General features: G+C 36.3%; 1 protein-coding gene and 1 long non-coding RNA gene across 5 annotated transcripts in view; one reads left to right on the top strand and one right to left on the bottom strand.

Annotated features, from left to right (window-relative positions):
- The window catches only part of LOC125677411 (epithelial cell-transforming sequence 2 oncogene-like), a 63,951-nt gene that overhangs the window by 18,467 nt on the left and 31,629 nt on the right, over positions 1–13,855 (bottom strand). For all 4 annotated transcript variants that reach the window (XM_056160023.1, XM_056160025.1, XM_056160024.1 and 1 more), the window contains 5 exons: positions 10,104–10,172; positions 9,742–9,966; positions 7,851–8,007; positions 7,682–7,747; positions 4,637–4,728 (listed from right to left, as the gene is read on the bottom strand). In XM_056160023.1, the coding sequence (XP_056015998.1) occupies positions 4,637–4,728; positions 7,682–7,747; positions 7,851–8,007; positions 9,742–9,966; positions 10,104–10,172 (609 nt within the window). The remainder of the gene's footprint in view (positions 1–4,636; positions 4,729–7,681; positions 7,748–7,850; positions 8,008–9,741; positions 9,967–10,103; positions 10,173–13,855) is intronic.
- Positions 5,062–7,165, top strand: LOC125677413 (uncharacterized). Its single transcript, XR_007371117.2, has 3 exons — positions 5,062–5,154; positions 5,266–5,314; positions 7,000–7,165. It is a non-coding gene; the product is annotated as an uncharacterized LOC125677413 (long non-coding RNA).

Raw genomic sequence — 13,855 nt, 5'->3', positions numbered from 1 at the left:
TGCAACAGGATAGAAGCTAGCTGATGTCAGCTCAATATACGATCAATACTGCATGAGTCACCAAAATAGAAATAGAATTGTCTGATAGCAATAGCAAAAAATATCATCCACAGCTTGTATATAATAACATCCATGTAGCTGCTGTTCTCCATCATAGCGCTAATTTAATTCCATTAACACAAGTTTCTCTAAAATAAAACATGATGTCATCTCTCTCGTTAGTGTTTGATCTTTGGATTGAGAAGGGTTGTAGTTGATGGAGTTATGGTGGTCACCCGCTTGGACAATATGGGCTTCCTTCAGATTTTCTCCCACACTACTGATTTCTGTGTGTGAACATGAGAAAACATTAAGGAGGTACTCTACATCGTCATAATGGCTGACTTCGGTTTAAAACAATGGTGGAAAATATAAATATCAGCAATATTTGTCTATTCATTTAAATAATTCTCGCCTAGTTGAGTAGCTCAGTACGTTAGCACGTCGACTGCTGAACTGTAGATCGTGTGTTCGAGTCCAGCAGGGTTTTAAATTTTTTCTAAGATTGCTTTCAACTAAAACTGTATTTTTTGACTAAATAAAGTAAATTTGAAAGTTTTCAATTTCAAAATATCATTGTACAAATCCTCAACTTTTCATCCATATCAAATTTCTCTGGTGTAGCATACCTCCTTAAAAATTGCATGATTTGCTAATTTTTCAATTATCTTGCCCTGTATCAAACATTGAATATTTTACAACACAAAGAGAATTTACACTGAATTTATAGAGTGCAAATGCATGCTGCAAAAGTGTGAACTATCAGTGTAGGTCAAGACAAAAATAGATATTTGTACTTTAATTTTGCATGTTTTGTCCATCCTATAAAACATTAAAATTACATTAATACGAATTTAAGGAGAATAAATTGCTTTGTCTTTTTTCCATGATATTTTTTCATCAAAGAAAATCCAGAAGTTGTTTCTTAGAGTGCTGTGTCAGCTTGAATTTGCTTTTAACGAAAATGTTATGTAATATGCACCAAGAAGTGCAGGCTTTTGCAAGTAGTAAAAAACAAGTTCAGGACCCAACTAAAAGGAAAAAGTCACATTTTAATGAGTTCTATTTTGCTTGCTCACTCCTCTGAAAACCTATCAATTTCAATGTACTTGAAAAAAAGAACAAAAGACACAGAAAAATGAAAAAATAATAATAAAAAAATCTGTTATAACAGCTGTGTGGCCTATGGGAAGATAACTCTTCGACAGAGAGCAATGTACTTTTAACACAGTATAATGAGCTTCACGAGTTCTATCCTCATCAACAATTTCCCTAATAAATAAGCATGTCTTTATCTCTGTCAGACAAATTTATAACCAGACGAACTGTTTCAGAGTGTATGCAGTCTTGGTATCTAAAAACGCCTGTTTTAACAATTACGCAACATGTCACACACAGCTTATCTGCCGATTACTTCCTTCTTGATGGGAGATTCTATTCTCTATCTTTTCTTTCTAAACTTGTTTCTCTATCATTTCCATTGTCCCCTTGAACTTATTAGCCAGGATCATATGGAGATGAATTTCAAATTTACATTGTAACAACTGTAAAATCATTACATAACAAATTTCTTTATTATATATGTATGTATATGTGTGTGTGTGTATATATATATATATATATATATAAAAATATATATATATATATATATATATAAATGTCAAAAAATGACAAGATGAATCTCTCTCTCTATATAAATGTATGACAAAATTCAGATGATAGTCAATGAATATTAAACATGTATTAGTGCTAGTTGTGCAAGAGGAAAATCTTGTGCAAGTTGAAATCTGCGCAAAATTTTTTACAGTCACTATGTAGATCCATATGGGCATAAGGACAATTTTTTGTTGAAAGTGATATTTGCTAGGGCAAAATTACTGAGTGGAATTTCCCTCAAGAGTAAAACCTAACCTGACATAACACATTAATTAATGTCAAGGCAGGGGCACAGTGATTTGTTCAATTCTCCAGAGAGGTATACAAGCTGTATAAATCAACAGATTTCTGTAAAATATAAATGGCCTGCCAAGAAACTTTTTCTTTGGAGTCAGTAACTGCCCTCCTTTTTGTCAATTAGATACATATTTCATAATTTACAAAAGAATATCAATGAGTTGTGGGTTTGCCCCGTTCCCCCCCTTCTTTCTGTACAGCACAGAAGCTCAATACTTCCGTCACATCTTCTCTTGATTGTACAGCACTGATTACAGTAAAGACTACCTATCCTGTCCTTCAAGGTTATATCAAAACAAAACTCCAAACAGAAATGAGAACAACAGAATCAACAGGGCCCACAAACCTCCGCCAAGGTTCCACAAACCTCCGCCAAGGTTCCCCAATCTCTCACTGTCTCCAATTGTTTTCAGTTAACTCATGACAATCATCAAACCTATCTCATGCCAAAAATTTGAATGCAATCCAAGCTTCGATTCTTACATAATTTTGTTCACAAACACATGCAGACAAACCCTCCCTGGCGGAGGTAACAGACACTGAACAGAATTATATCATGTAGAATTGTACCTTCTATGTCTTGTATGTTGACTGCAGCAGTCTTTATTACATAACAGGTGTATAAGGTACAGGTATTATCTCATTCATTACATCACTATCAGCAGTCTACGATATCTACATTAACTACAGCATCTGTAATTTATCTGTCCAGTCAGATAGTCTGCCAGGTATTACTCAATTTCTATCATCGTCTCGGAAACTAATAGCTTTATCACCTATTTCATCAACATTTTGTATTCTCATTATGCAGTTATAGGTTCAGCATTTCTATCATTGACTGTAGTACATAATTTTGGACTCGACTCTTTAGGACGAGTGGAAAAATTGATGACATTTTGAGTTGACTTAATATGAGTTTTTGAGCCCTGCACAGAAACCTGTGCATGTACACAAAATGTGTTTCTGATGGCAATTGTTTTGCATAGTCAAGCATTGTTTTTATCATATGAAAATGATTATAATAGAATTTCATTATAACTGCAGTGTATTTAGTATATATATGCAAATAATTCTTGCTTAATTTCCTACCACGATTATTGCTAGAAATTTTTCAAGGAGAGTCCCGTTTATGACTCGCTTGAGTCCCATGAAAATTTTGCAAGTCCCTTCAAGGTTTTATGAGTTCTTTTTGTATCAGATAACTTCCCTTTACCTGCATCCCTATTTACATCATCGAATACTCACGATGGAGTGAGAATAAACGTAATGCCCTATTTACATCATCGAATACTCACGGTGGAGTGAGAATAAACATATAAACAAGAGGTACTGTGAGTAATGCTCATTAAGAATACCCCCCGCTTACCCCAATCTCCCAAAGGGTGTTGGTAATAGGTAAAACTTCAGTATTATGATCCAAAAGGTATCTAGGAACACAGCATCTCCATGCGATGAAAAAAGCCATTAAAGAATTTAAATGGAAACCATATTGCTACTTCGATGTCCGGTGCGAATGACCTTTGACCTTTTGACCCCAAAATCGATAGGGAACATCTTCATCCCATGGGTAGTCCATATGTATGATATGGTGACTGTAGGTGGAAAGGATAACGCTTTAGAGCCCGGAAACCATATTGATACTTCGATGTCCAGTGCGCGTGACCTTTGACTTTTTGACCCCAAAATCGATAGGGAACATCTTCATCCCATGGGTAGTCCATATATATGATATGGTGACGGTAGGTGGAAAGCATAATGCTTTAGAGCCCGGAAACCATTGCGTCTACAAACGGACGGACGGACGGACAACCTGATTCCAGTATACCCCCCCACACAACTTGTTGCGGGGGGTATAACAAGCATGGGTATCTGACAATGCCCTATTTATTTTGATGGAAAAACTTATACCTACCCCTCTTCAATTCATTCTCCAAAAATTGCAAACATTCACGTGTTAATAACTCTAATCACCCAGCCAATGCTTAATCTTTGTCACTCTGTACACAATATTTGTAATCATTCGCTACTTGGCCAAGGATTAACGACAATTCATACTTGTCCATGCTGTCAGAAATATTTCCCTGGCTTTCACATCATCAATATGACAACAATTCAATTAATGTAAATAAATCATGCTTGAATATCAATATTCATTGTGATAGAATAGATGAGCACCAAATTAATTGTTTGTCAATGATCTGTAAATCATAAACAATACTGCTTTCAATTGTGATAAAAATGGCCAATGGAAGACAAATGTTTATATTTAACACATTGATCCCAATTTGATGCATAGCTGGTCTGATTGGTGTGCAAGGAATTTTAGAAATTCATTGAGAGTGGTCCAACTCACTCACAATACTCAGTTAAGGTAGTTCTACTCTTTCTAAATCTGTAAAATACAGGACCTCAACATGGAGGGATTATATTCATTTCAACTACACTACCCCCCCCCCCCCTCTTTTTTTCAATAACAGAGGTCTGTTGCAGTATTTACACATTTATGAATATTCTTCACTATCCTGAGCTCTGCTATAGGTATTTATATAATAGCTGACTAAACTAACCCAAGTTCTGGAAAAGGGACTCATTTAATAGCTGACTAAAATCACCTGAGCCCTAGATAAAAGTGCTCTCCACTGACCTGAGCTCTGGAATGGTGGACTGGGTTGAGGGTGGTTTCATATTGGCAGCATCTTGTTGTTTGACGAGGTATCTGTTGGATTCTAGTAAACTCTGTAAAAATTAAGAAACCACTGATCTTAACTACCAAACAAATCTCTCAAGCAAACATTTTCAACATATCTAAATTCAAATGCAAGGAGGAATATTTCAACTATTTCATGTACATTCCAGCTAAAACCCAATACATCATTAGTCCCAACTTCCTATATCATACATGCCAACTTTCCTGATTTAGGCGGAATTCTACTGATTATAAACATGTTTACCGATTGAGAAAGCAAAAAAAAAAAAAACCCCAGAAATCCTGATTTTGTAAAAATGTTCCCCTATTTACAACCCGAATTTAAAATCCTGCGCCATTTCTTTGTTGTTAGCCAATCAGAAATCAGAACAAGTCATCCATTGCTGTTTACCAGTCACGTGGTATCGAGATGGTACAATTGACCTGGTCTACTTGTGTTGTGGTGTTTAATATCAGTAAGTATGAGAGTAATTAACAGGAAAGATCAATTTCAAATTGGGGTATTCTTCATTTAAACCTGAACGACAACGATAATAGTTACACCACCAAACATTTGGACATTCCAGATTTTCGGGATGGCGGACAGCATCCAAGATATGCAATATATACATGTAGGTATGTCAAATTATATTTTTTCAGTTATATATCCCAATCTATACCAATGTACAGTAAAATATCTGTATCTCGAATATGGTTTATCTCGAATACCCCGCTTGAGTCGAAGTCGACCACCGGTCCCGGCCGTTTCCCCTATATAAATGATTAAAAAAACTTCTGATATGTCGAACACGTTAATCTCGAATACTCCGCTTATGTCGAAGTATTTTCAAGGTCCCATACCCTAAATTCACCTGGTTATTCTCGAAGTGCAGTCAATTTTCCGTTCTGCTTACCATATCTGGCGTCGTTAAGTCACACATTCACACCCGCGGCTACATCAATTATGATTAATGACCGCTAATCCACGCTTGCCTTTTCCGAGTAGATCCAGGTCGCAACAAGAGGTACTGTGAGCAATGCTCACTAAGAATACCCCCCGCTTACCCCAATCTCCCAAAGGGTGTTGGTAATAGGTATAAACTACCTCTTTTCTGAGTGTAAAAAACAAATGGCATGACAAACCGAACCATATTGCTACTTCGATGTCCAGTGCGCGTGACCTTTGACCTTTTGACCCCAAAATCGATAGGGAACATCTTCATCCCATGGGTAGTCCATATGTATGATATGGTGACTGTAGGTGGAAAGGATAACGCTTTAGAGTCCGGAAACCATATTGCTACTTCGATGTCCAGTGCGCGTGACCTTTGACCTTTTGACCCCAAAATCGATAGGGAACATCTTCATCCCATGGGTAGTCCATATGTATGATATGGTGACTGTAGGTGGAAAGGATAATGCTTTAGAGCCCGGAAACCATTGCGTCTACAGACGGACGGACAACCCGATTCCAGTATACCCCCCCACAACTTGTTGCGGGGGGTATAATAAATGGTTCAACAGCTTGAGTGATTAGTGAAGCCTTTCAACATTACGGCTAAAGTTCCCCGCCAATTATGAACTAACACACCCGATTCCAGGGATGGTGTTTTCAATGACACACGCTATATCATTAACATGTGGGTTAGATAAACGCACAAAATCGTCGAAGTACGCTTGAAGGTAATGCTCTTAGTAACGATAATGCTTTTAATAGTACACGCTTCATCATTAAAACTAGTACAGAGAAAACACGAAAATTTCTTTAATAAACATTTAAAAGTTCGTTTGTTTTTTTAAATCCGTCTTTTTTGTTTTTTACGTGATAGGTTCTTTCATTACAACGCAATAACTACATCCCAGCACGATCATCTTAATTTTGAAACACATTGTGAATTCAATTGGATGTTTATATATATTTTAAAAAACGAAATGTTTGTCTTTGAAATTCCACAATATTAATTTATCAACTTGTATTAAACTATAAGAAATGGCAATGGGGTTTTTGTTTATAATGCAAATCCCATACTATGCATCAAATATCCTCCTTCAAAAAAAAATTATCCAAGATCGATTTTGGATATCTCGAACCCCCGGATATCTCGAAGTTTTTTCGAGGTCCCTCGGACTTCGAGATAGAGATATTTTACTGTATTATAAAATTATAGGGAGTCTAGTATTCAATAGACTTTGTGATATGTGATATGTAATTCACATAAATTTGTTACTGATTTAAACTTGAATTTGATTTTACCAAGTAACCTAAGTAACAATTTTTTTCCCCATATTTTATAGATTTTTTTTCCTGGTAATTATTTCAGATGTCATGCATGCAAAGGTTTTTGTTCGTGAACTTCGTGGCCAAGCAGTCTACTCCTTTTCTGGTTGCGGATTGTTCCACCAGACTCTACACGGATTGTTTACAGAGAGCAAGATCGCCTCTGTAGTTATATCTATATGCATGTACCTCAATCTAAATCTTTGATATCTAGCCCAGTCATGTTATGGTGTAAAAAGATACAACTTTAAGTATTATTAATATATAACTTATTGTTGTTGTTGTTGTTGTTGGGGGGGGGGGGGGGGGGGTATTGACAATATGTATGTAACTTATTGTTGGGGGAGGGGGGGGGGGGTATTAGTTTATCTTTAATTTTTTGCTGAATAGTTGATTTTAATAAAATAATTATGTATATCTTTCAAAGTGGTTTTTAAAAAAAAAAAATTGTTGAAATGAATGGAGAATAAAACACACTTTTTGATGATACATGTACAGCGATTAGATTGATATTTAGAAAAGACAAATATTTATGTTCAAAGTGTAATGAATTTAGAACTTTGAAAAAGGGTCATCACGCACAAAACCCCCATGGGGATTTTCAAAAGTTGGCTATGCTATATGAAGTTTCTTGAACTGACAGGGCAGTTTAGTATAGTCTGAACTGACAGGGCAGTTTAGTATAGTCTGAACCCACAGGGCAGTTTAGTATAGTCTGAACTCACAGGGCAGTTTAGTATAGTCTTCTGAAGCTTTATCATTCTCCTGTCTCTGTCCATCCTCGTCTTGCTCTGTAATGGAGAAAAATTACTTTTACCACAATACTTCCGCAATTCTCTTTAAAAGTTAAATTTCATTTTCACACTGTGACAAGGGAAGTAACTCTATACCAACCTCTTGAACATGCCTATTGACAACCTTGAGTGTTTCTATGGCATCAGCAAGATCTGCTCTGTCCTGATGAGTAGAGGGAGTATGGAGCTCAAACCAACTCAGTAAAGTCACATACTCATTAATTCGTCGCCCTGGCAACAGCAGCAGCTCAGGTAACCTACAAACACACGTAGGTGCTTATAACTGAATCAATCAATGGTAATCAACAACCTCATTGTGAGAATCCCCTCTCGTGGAGTCCTAGGTCTTTTTTATTCATTTATCACTAATTAAGGGAGATTTTCGTCCTTCACAGAATAGCACTCATAATTTTTACCTTATCACAAATTGACACAGTCACTATTTAGTACTTGTGCAAGATAAGAAATCTATGGTAAAACCCAGGTAAAGTAAAAGCACAACAGTAAGGACCATCCTCTTGTAACAGATCATTTATCTAATCACACACATACAACCACTCACACATGCACCACTCCAACACACACAACCACTCATACACCACTCCAACCACTCACACATACAACCACTCAAAAACACTACCACTCACACATACAATCACTCACACACATACAACCACTCACACACATACAACCACTCATACCCCATTATTGTGGTGAGGAAATAGTGATGGAAGTTCATATGTCTCTTTCTTTTTTAGTACATATAGGATATTCAAAATTACATATCATTATCAAATCAAATAAATGTATTATGAAAATTCAACCACACGCTCCTCATTACCATTCGAAAGTGCACCCTGACAGAGATTGATTGTATCTTGCTTAACGTCTTGCTCGAGAATTTTTCACTCATATGGAGACGTCACCAAAACCAGTGAAGTGCTTCAAATTTAGACCTATGCTCGGCGCTTACAGCCATTGAGCAGTGAGAGTTCTTTAGTGTGCCACAATTACTGTGACACGGGTCATCCGTTTTTAAGGTCATCTCCGAGGACCTGTGACATTCACACCTGATGCCGAGCGTTTGGTGATGGAACTGTCACTACCTGTTTTAACGACTTAGGTCTGTCGCGGCCAGGATTTGAACCCCGGCCTTCCACATGCGGGGCGAACGCTTTAACCTCTCGGCTACCACGGCGGTCCCCTGACAGAGAAGTGATGACTTAAATCCTCTCATGCAAGCCACACAATATTCATGTCCTTTAAGTGTTTTTGATTTTAGAAAGTGGTGGCTTGGTTTCAGACTTAAATAGTTGTCATTCTTTATAAGCTACTTTCTGCGGTTCACTTCATGTTTGTATATAAATGTATCATGAAAACAATGAGAAATTTTACAGAATGTCAGCTAAAAACAAATAATCATTTCCCTTTAAATATAGTTGAGTGCCAAGGGAAAAGGGGATTTATTTTTCACACCTATGATTCATAGAAAACATTTAAAAATAATGAGCACAGGATGCTTCCCTGACTAATCATTCTGACATAATATCACGGAATAAAGAGGAGGCCATTTCATGTCATGTTTATTGATATCAAGGGTTTATCACTTTACGCTCAATCTGAATTTCCACTTTATAACGACTATCCTATGAGCTGAAAGTATCGCTTTTAAATTTTGACTAGAACTATACATAGTACAATTAATGCAAATAGAACAGAACGATATGAATTTTATAGTTTTCTGAATGGGTCAAAATCCTTAAAAAAAAAAAAAAGTCACGATATGATGTCTCCATAATAATTTTGCAAAATACTGTTTTTAATCTACAAAATTAATCTTCTATTTTAGTAGACAACTATGCATACATGTATATTCTTGTCTAATTCCATTTTAGTACACAACTATGCATACATGTATATTCTTGTCTAATTCTATTTTAGTGGACAACTATGCATACATGTATATTCTTGTCTACTTCTGTACAACATACGTCATCATTCTTGTGGCAGGAATTCTTTCGTGACGTTTGAGGAAAGCTCGGAAGGCAGGGGTTTGTTCTTTGGTCCTTTCTATACATTGCAGAATGACATCATAGTTATTCACAAAGTTTGTGTACAACTTCAGGTGGGTACAGAACCGCACAAAAATATCTCCCATACAGGAGTGGGTGGCATCCCATTCAGCTACTCGGTCCTTCAGGTCAGCAAGCATCTCGCTGAAAACAAACATTTCATGAGGTAAGGGAAATAACCCTAAGATAAGAAAAAAATGTTTGTGTGTGAATAGGCTTTCTAGAGCTCTTCAAGCTTTTCAGAAAACAAGGAAGCAGATGCTGTTTTCAGTACAATTTACCTGCTGGCATCCAACAGCTGCAGCAAGTCAGTAAAAATAATCTGCACATTCTGGAAACTTGCTATTGCCCTGGGAAAAATAAAACAGAAAATCTCTATTACATGGAAATAAATCAGTCTAGTTTGTTTGGGTATTATTCACTTAATAGATCAGCAGTTGAATCAGAAACTGTAATACTTAATTGGGACTAATAAAATGACTGTATAATTTATTTTTCCAATCTAAAGGGACTGGTTCACATATTTTAAATTTTTTTTTTTTTTAATTTTTGATGCTAAACATTTAAAATATAACTCATTTAATGTTGCCAACCAAAGTTTGGACCTTCTGAATGCAAGGATAAGAGCAATATTTTAGCCTTAACTTTGTGTTATGTAAAAAAAGAAAGACTAGAGTCTTTTTATGTTTACAAACATACCAGTGAAATGTTGTAATTTAAAGCATTTTAATTTTGTACAGTCACAAATTCAACTTTTAAATGACACATTTTACCTAAAGTATACTTGAAATATGATCATAAACTTTGACCAATATCAATTTTATTTTGAAAACCCCGTATTAAAACAATAACAAACCTCAGTCTTTCTTTTTAAAACAAATAATAAACTCTCTATAATGAGCTTCTGTCACGATGAATAACCTTAGTTTTTTGTGAAACATATTAAACACATTAGACAGTAGATTTTGATCATTTAAAGTGAAAAACAAAACTTAGGGGGAAATTGTGAATCAGTCCCTTTACAAGGCAATAATGGGATAAAATTAATGCGTCTTTTTACACGAGGAAATAAATGTAGCTTAGTTTCCAGCTTTCTAAGCATACCCAATGAAAACCAGGCCTGTTGAGGAAATATCTACTTCAAAACTCAAAGTACTTAATATGAGTATATACATACATATATATGCTGATTTTTTAAAAATCCCTTGACACTATGATTCAGAAAGCGAATTGACACATCATTTTAAAGATTATCCCCACTTACAGGCTTCACAACATTGTGAATTTGACTTGGGAATGCAACATTTGTGAATTTAATTTCAGAATGCAACATATGTGAATTTGATTCCAGAATGTGACTACTGAAGCTCTCTGTTGACTGTTGGAAACACCCTTGTGTGATGGCTTCTCTATGTGCTGAAGCAGAGGATCTCAGGACCTCAGTGATTCCTGCCTTACAGTGCTCTTTATCTAACATTAAAACAGGTATCACAAAATTTAAAACAGGGATTGCTCAGGTGCAGTTAGAACGTCAAACCACTGCACACAAAAAAATTACAGAGATTCTGCAAAAGCTTGACAGTGAGGAACAGAAACTGAAAGAAATTCAGAACTCTGAGCTGAAGGCCGCTAATGCTTTACAGAAAGAAATTGAATCTCATTTGGAATCAGCAGGAAGTGTACTGAATTCTATGGACAAAATACCATCAGCAAGCTCATATACAGAGAGGGAAATACGACAAAAAATTGAAAACTTAAAACTGTTTCAGAATGCCATGGGCTCTCAAGTAAACATCTCTTGGTCCCAAGAGAAAGAATCTAGCATCAAAGACCAGCTCCTTTTACACAAGAAACCTTTCCTTCAAGCCCAAGTTTCCGTGACTCCAATAATAAATGTGCCAAGAACACCAATTGTTGGGAATGTGGTAAGTCTTAGGAAATTCGAAATCAGTTCATCCACCAACATGGACATCACACTAGGAGAAGATAACAGCATCTGGATATCAATGAACAAATTCCAGGTGACACAGCTAAACGACAAAGGAGAAATCGCAGCCCAGTTTTTCACCAGGAAAGTACACGATTGGTTGGAAATTAATGAGATGCAAGGGATAGCTGCCACCAGAGAAGGGCATCTACTGACCACTGACAAAAGCTTGAAGGTGGTCAGTCAATTCCTTCCTAAGCAAAAACAATCCAGAGATTTCATTCATTGTGGTAACTGGTCCCCAACAGGAGGAATTTGTCGTTCTCAAGATGATACAATCTTCGTCACCCTTGCAAATGACAAAGGAGGTAAAATCACTCAATACACCATTTCTGGAAAACCGATAACCCAGATAGAGAAAAACTGCACAGGAAAATCCATGTTTCTATATCCGTGGTATCTTACAGTGAACAAAAGTGGCAATATCTGTGTGTCTGACAAAACAAAGAAATGTGTTTCTGTTGTGAACTTAACTGGAGTAATGCATGCCTCATACTGTCCTCAGAAAGACTCTTTCGTTCCATATGGCATCGTCAGTGACAAATTCAATCATATCCTAGTTGCAGATTGTGACAACAGCAAAATTCACATTTTGTCTGAGGTGTGTGAACTGCAGTTACTTGTTCAGTGTAAGGACTTTGGTTTGTCTAAGCCAAGATCACTATGTGTTGACAGTGTGGGCCATCTGTGGGTAGGAAGTGGGGAAAAGGGGGTCCTCCAAGTGTTACAATACATTCAATGAAAAGGGGGTCCTCCACATCCATGTTACAATACAATACATTCAGAGAAAGTCAACATGTCACGATACATTCAGAGAAAATGAACATGTTACAGATCCTGATGTGTGCTACTACACCTCTAAAGTGTTCTGTATTGTTCCGTGCAAACCATTCAGCGTTCCAAGATCGAGACATACCCATAAAAAACATTAAGACTAATCAAATCCCGCCCCTAGAAACTTACGGACCGTGCGAATCATTAGAAACATGCTGAAGGTTCACAAGCTCCGCCTCTTAAACCTTACAGACCGTGCAAATCACCCCGCTATGGATCTTCAGTGTAGAAAAGGTTGACATAGATGGGAATTTAAGCAAATCATTCTAAAATGCACAAAAGTGGACTTTCAATAGTAAAAATCTGGCAAATTCTTGATACAAAATAATGACATTAAAACCTCCAGGCAGAGTAAACCCCAATACCCATCAAAGTCATATCAATATGCAACCTATTTTTATTTATTTTTTCACATGTAAGTTAATAACAGATATTGTTAGACTTGTTAGACCAGGTTTTCTTATTCTAAATGATTTTTTCATCAAAATTGTTTATTGGAACGATTTGGATAATGCAGTGACCTGCGTATAAATTGTATATCGTATGCAAATTCCTAGGTTTTAACCACAATAGAGGTCGGCTAATCGGGTGTCTATGAAATTAGCAGAAGCGTTGGACTTCAAGCAGAAGATGTGAAAATGGTCCGGGGCAACAGAGACAGGATATAAGAGGTGTTAATCTATTTTTTAAGAAATAGATGCATAATATGCAAATAATTTTGTTTAGCTTATTGAGACAATTACAGCATTACCAAAAAGTTCAAAATTAATTCAAATATGTACATGTACTACACAAATTCATCTGAATGATTTTGCTTCAAGAAATAGAATTATGATTAAAATTGGCATTTTATCTGTTTATTTTATGTATTTAAGATCAGAGTGCAGTTGTAATTCTAAATGAAATATCCAATTGAAACGCTAAAAAAGTTACGTATTCCCCACAAAACATGCATACACTGAGACAGCCTACTGGCATGTGTACATACCATGTGACTGTTCAATGATCACACCCACTGACCCACATTGAAGCTTGATCCCTGTAGGTAGATGGATTTATTTTCCAATATTTGTTACATGTAGTGAGTCATTATCATTCATTGTTAGGTTTTATATTGGGATTGCTCCTTCTTATCCAAGGTGACATTCTTGTCAACCTTCTAGCACAAAGTGTAAATGTAACACCCCCTCCCCACTCGAGAATGTTTCAATC

The sequence above is a fragment of the Ostrea edulis genome, chromosome 3, assembly GCF_947568905.1.
Source record: "Ostrea edulis chromosome 3, xbOstEdul1.1, whole genome shotgun sequence".
Classification (NCBI taxonomy): domain Eukaryota; kingdom Metazoa; phylum Mollusca; class Bivalvia; order Ostreida; family Ostreidae; genus Ostrea; species Ostrea edulis.
Note: the sequence above shows the minus strand (reverse complement) of the source record. Positions and strands in the feature narration are given on the sequence as shown.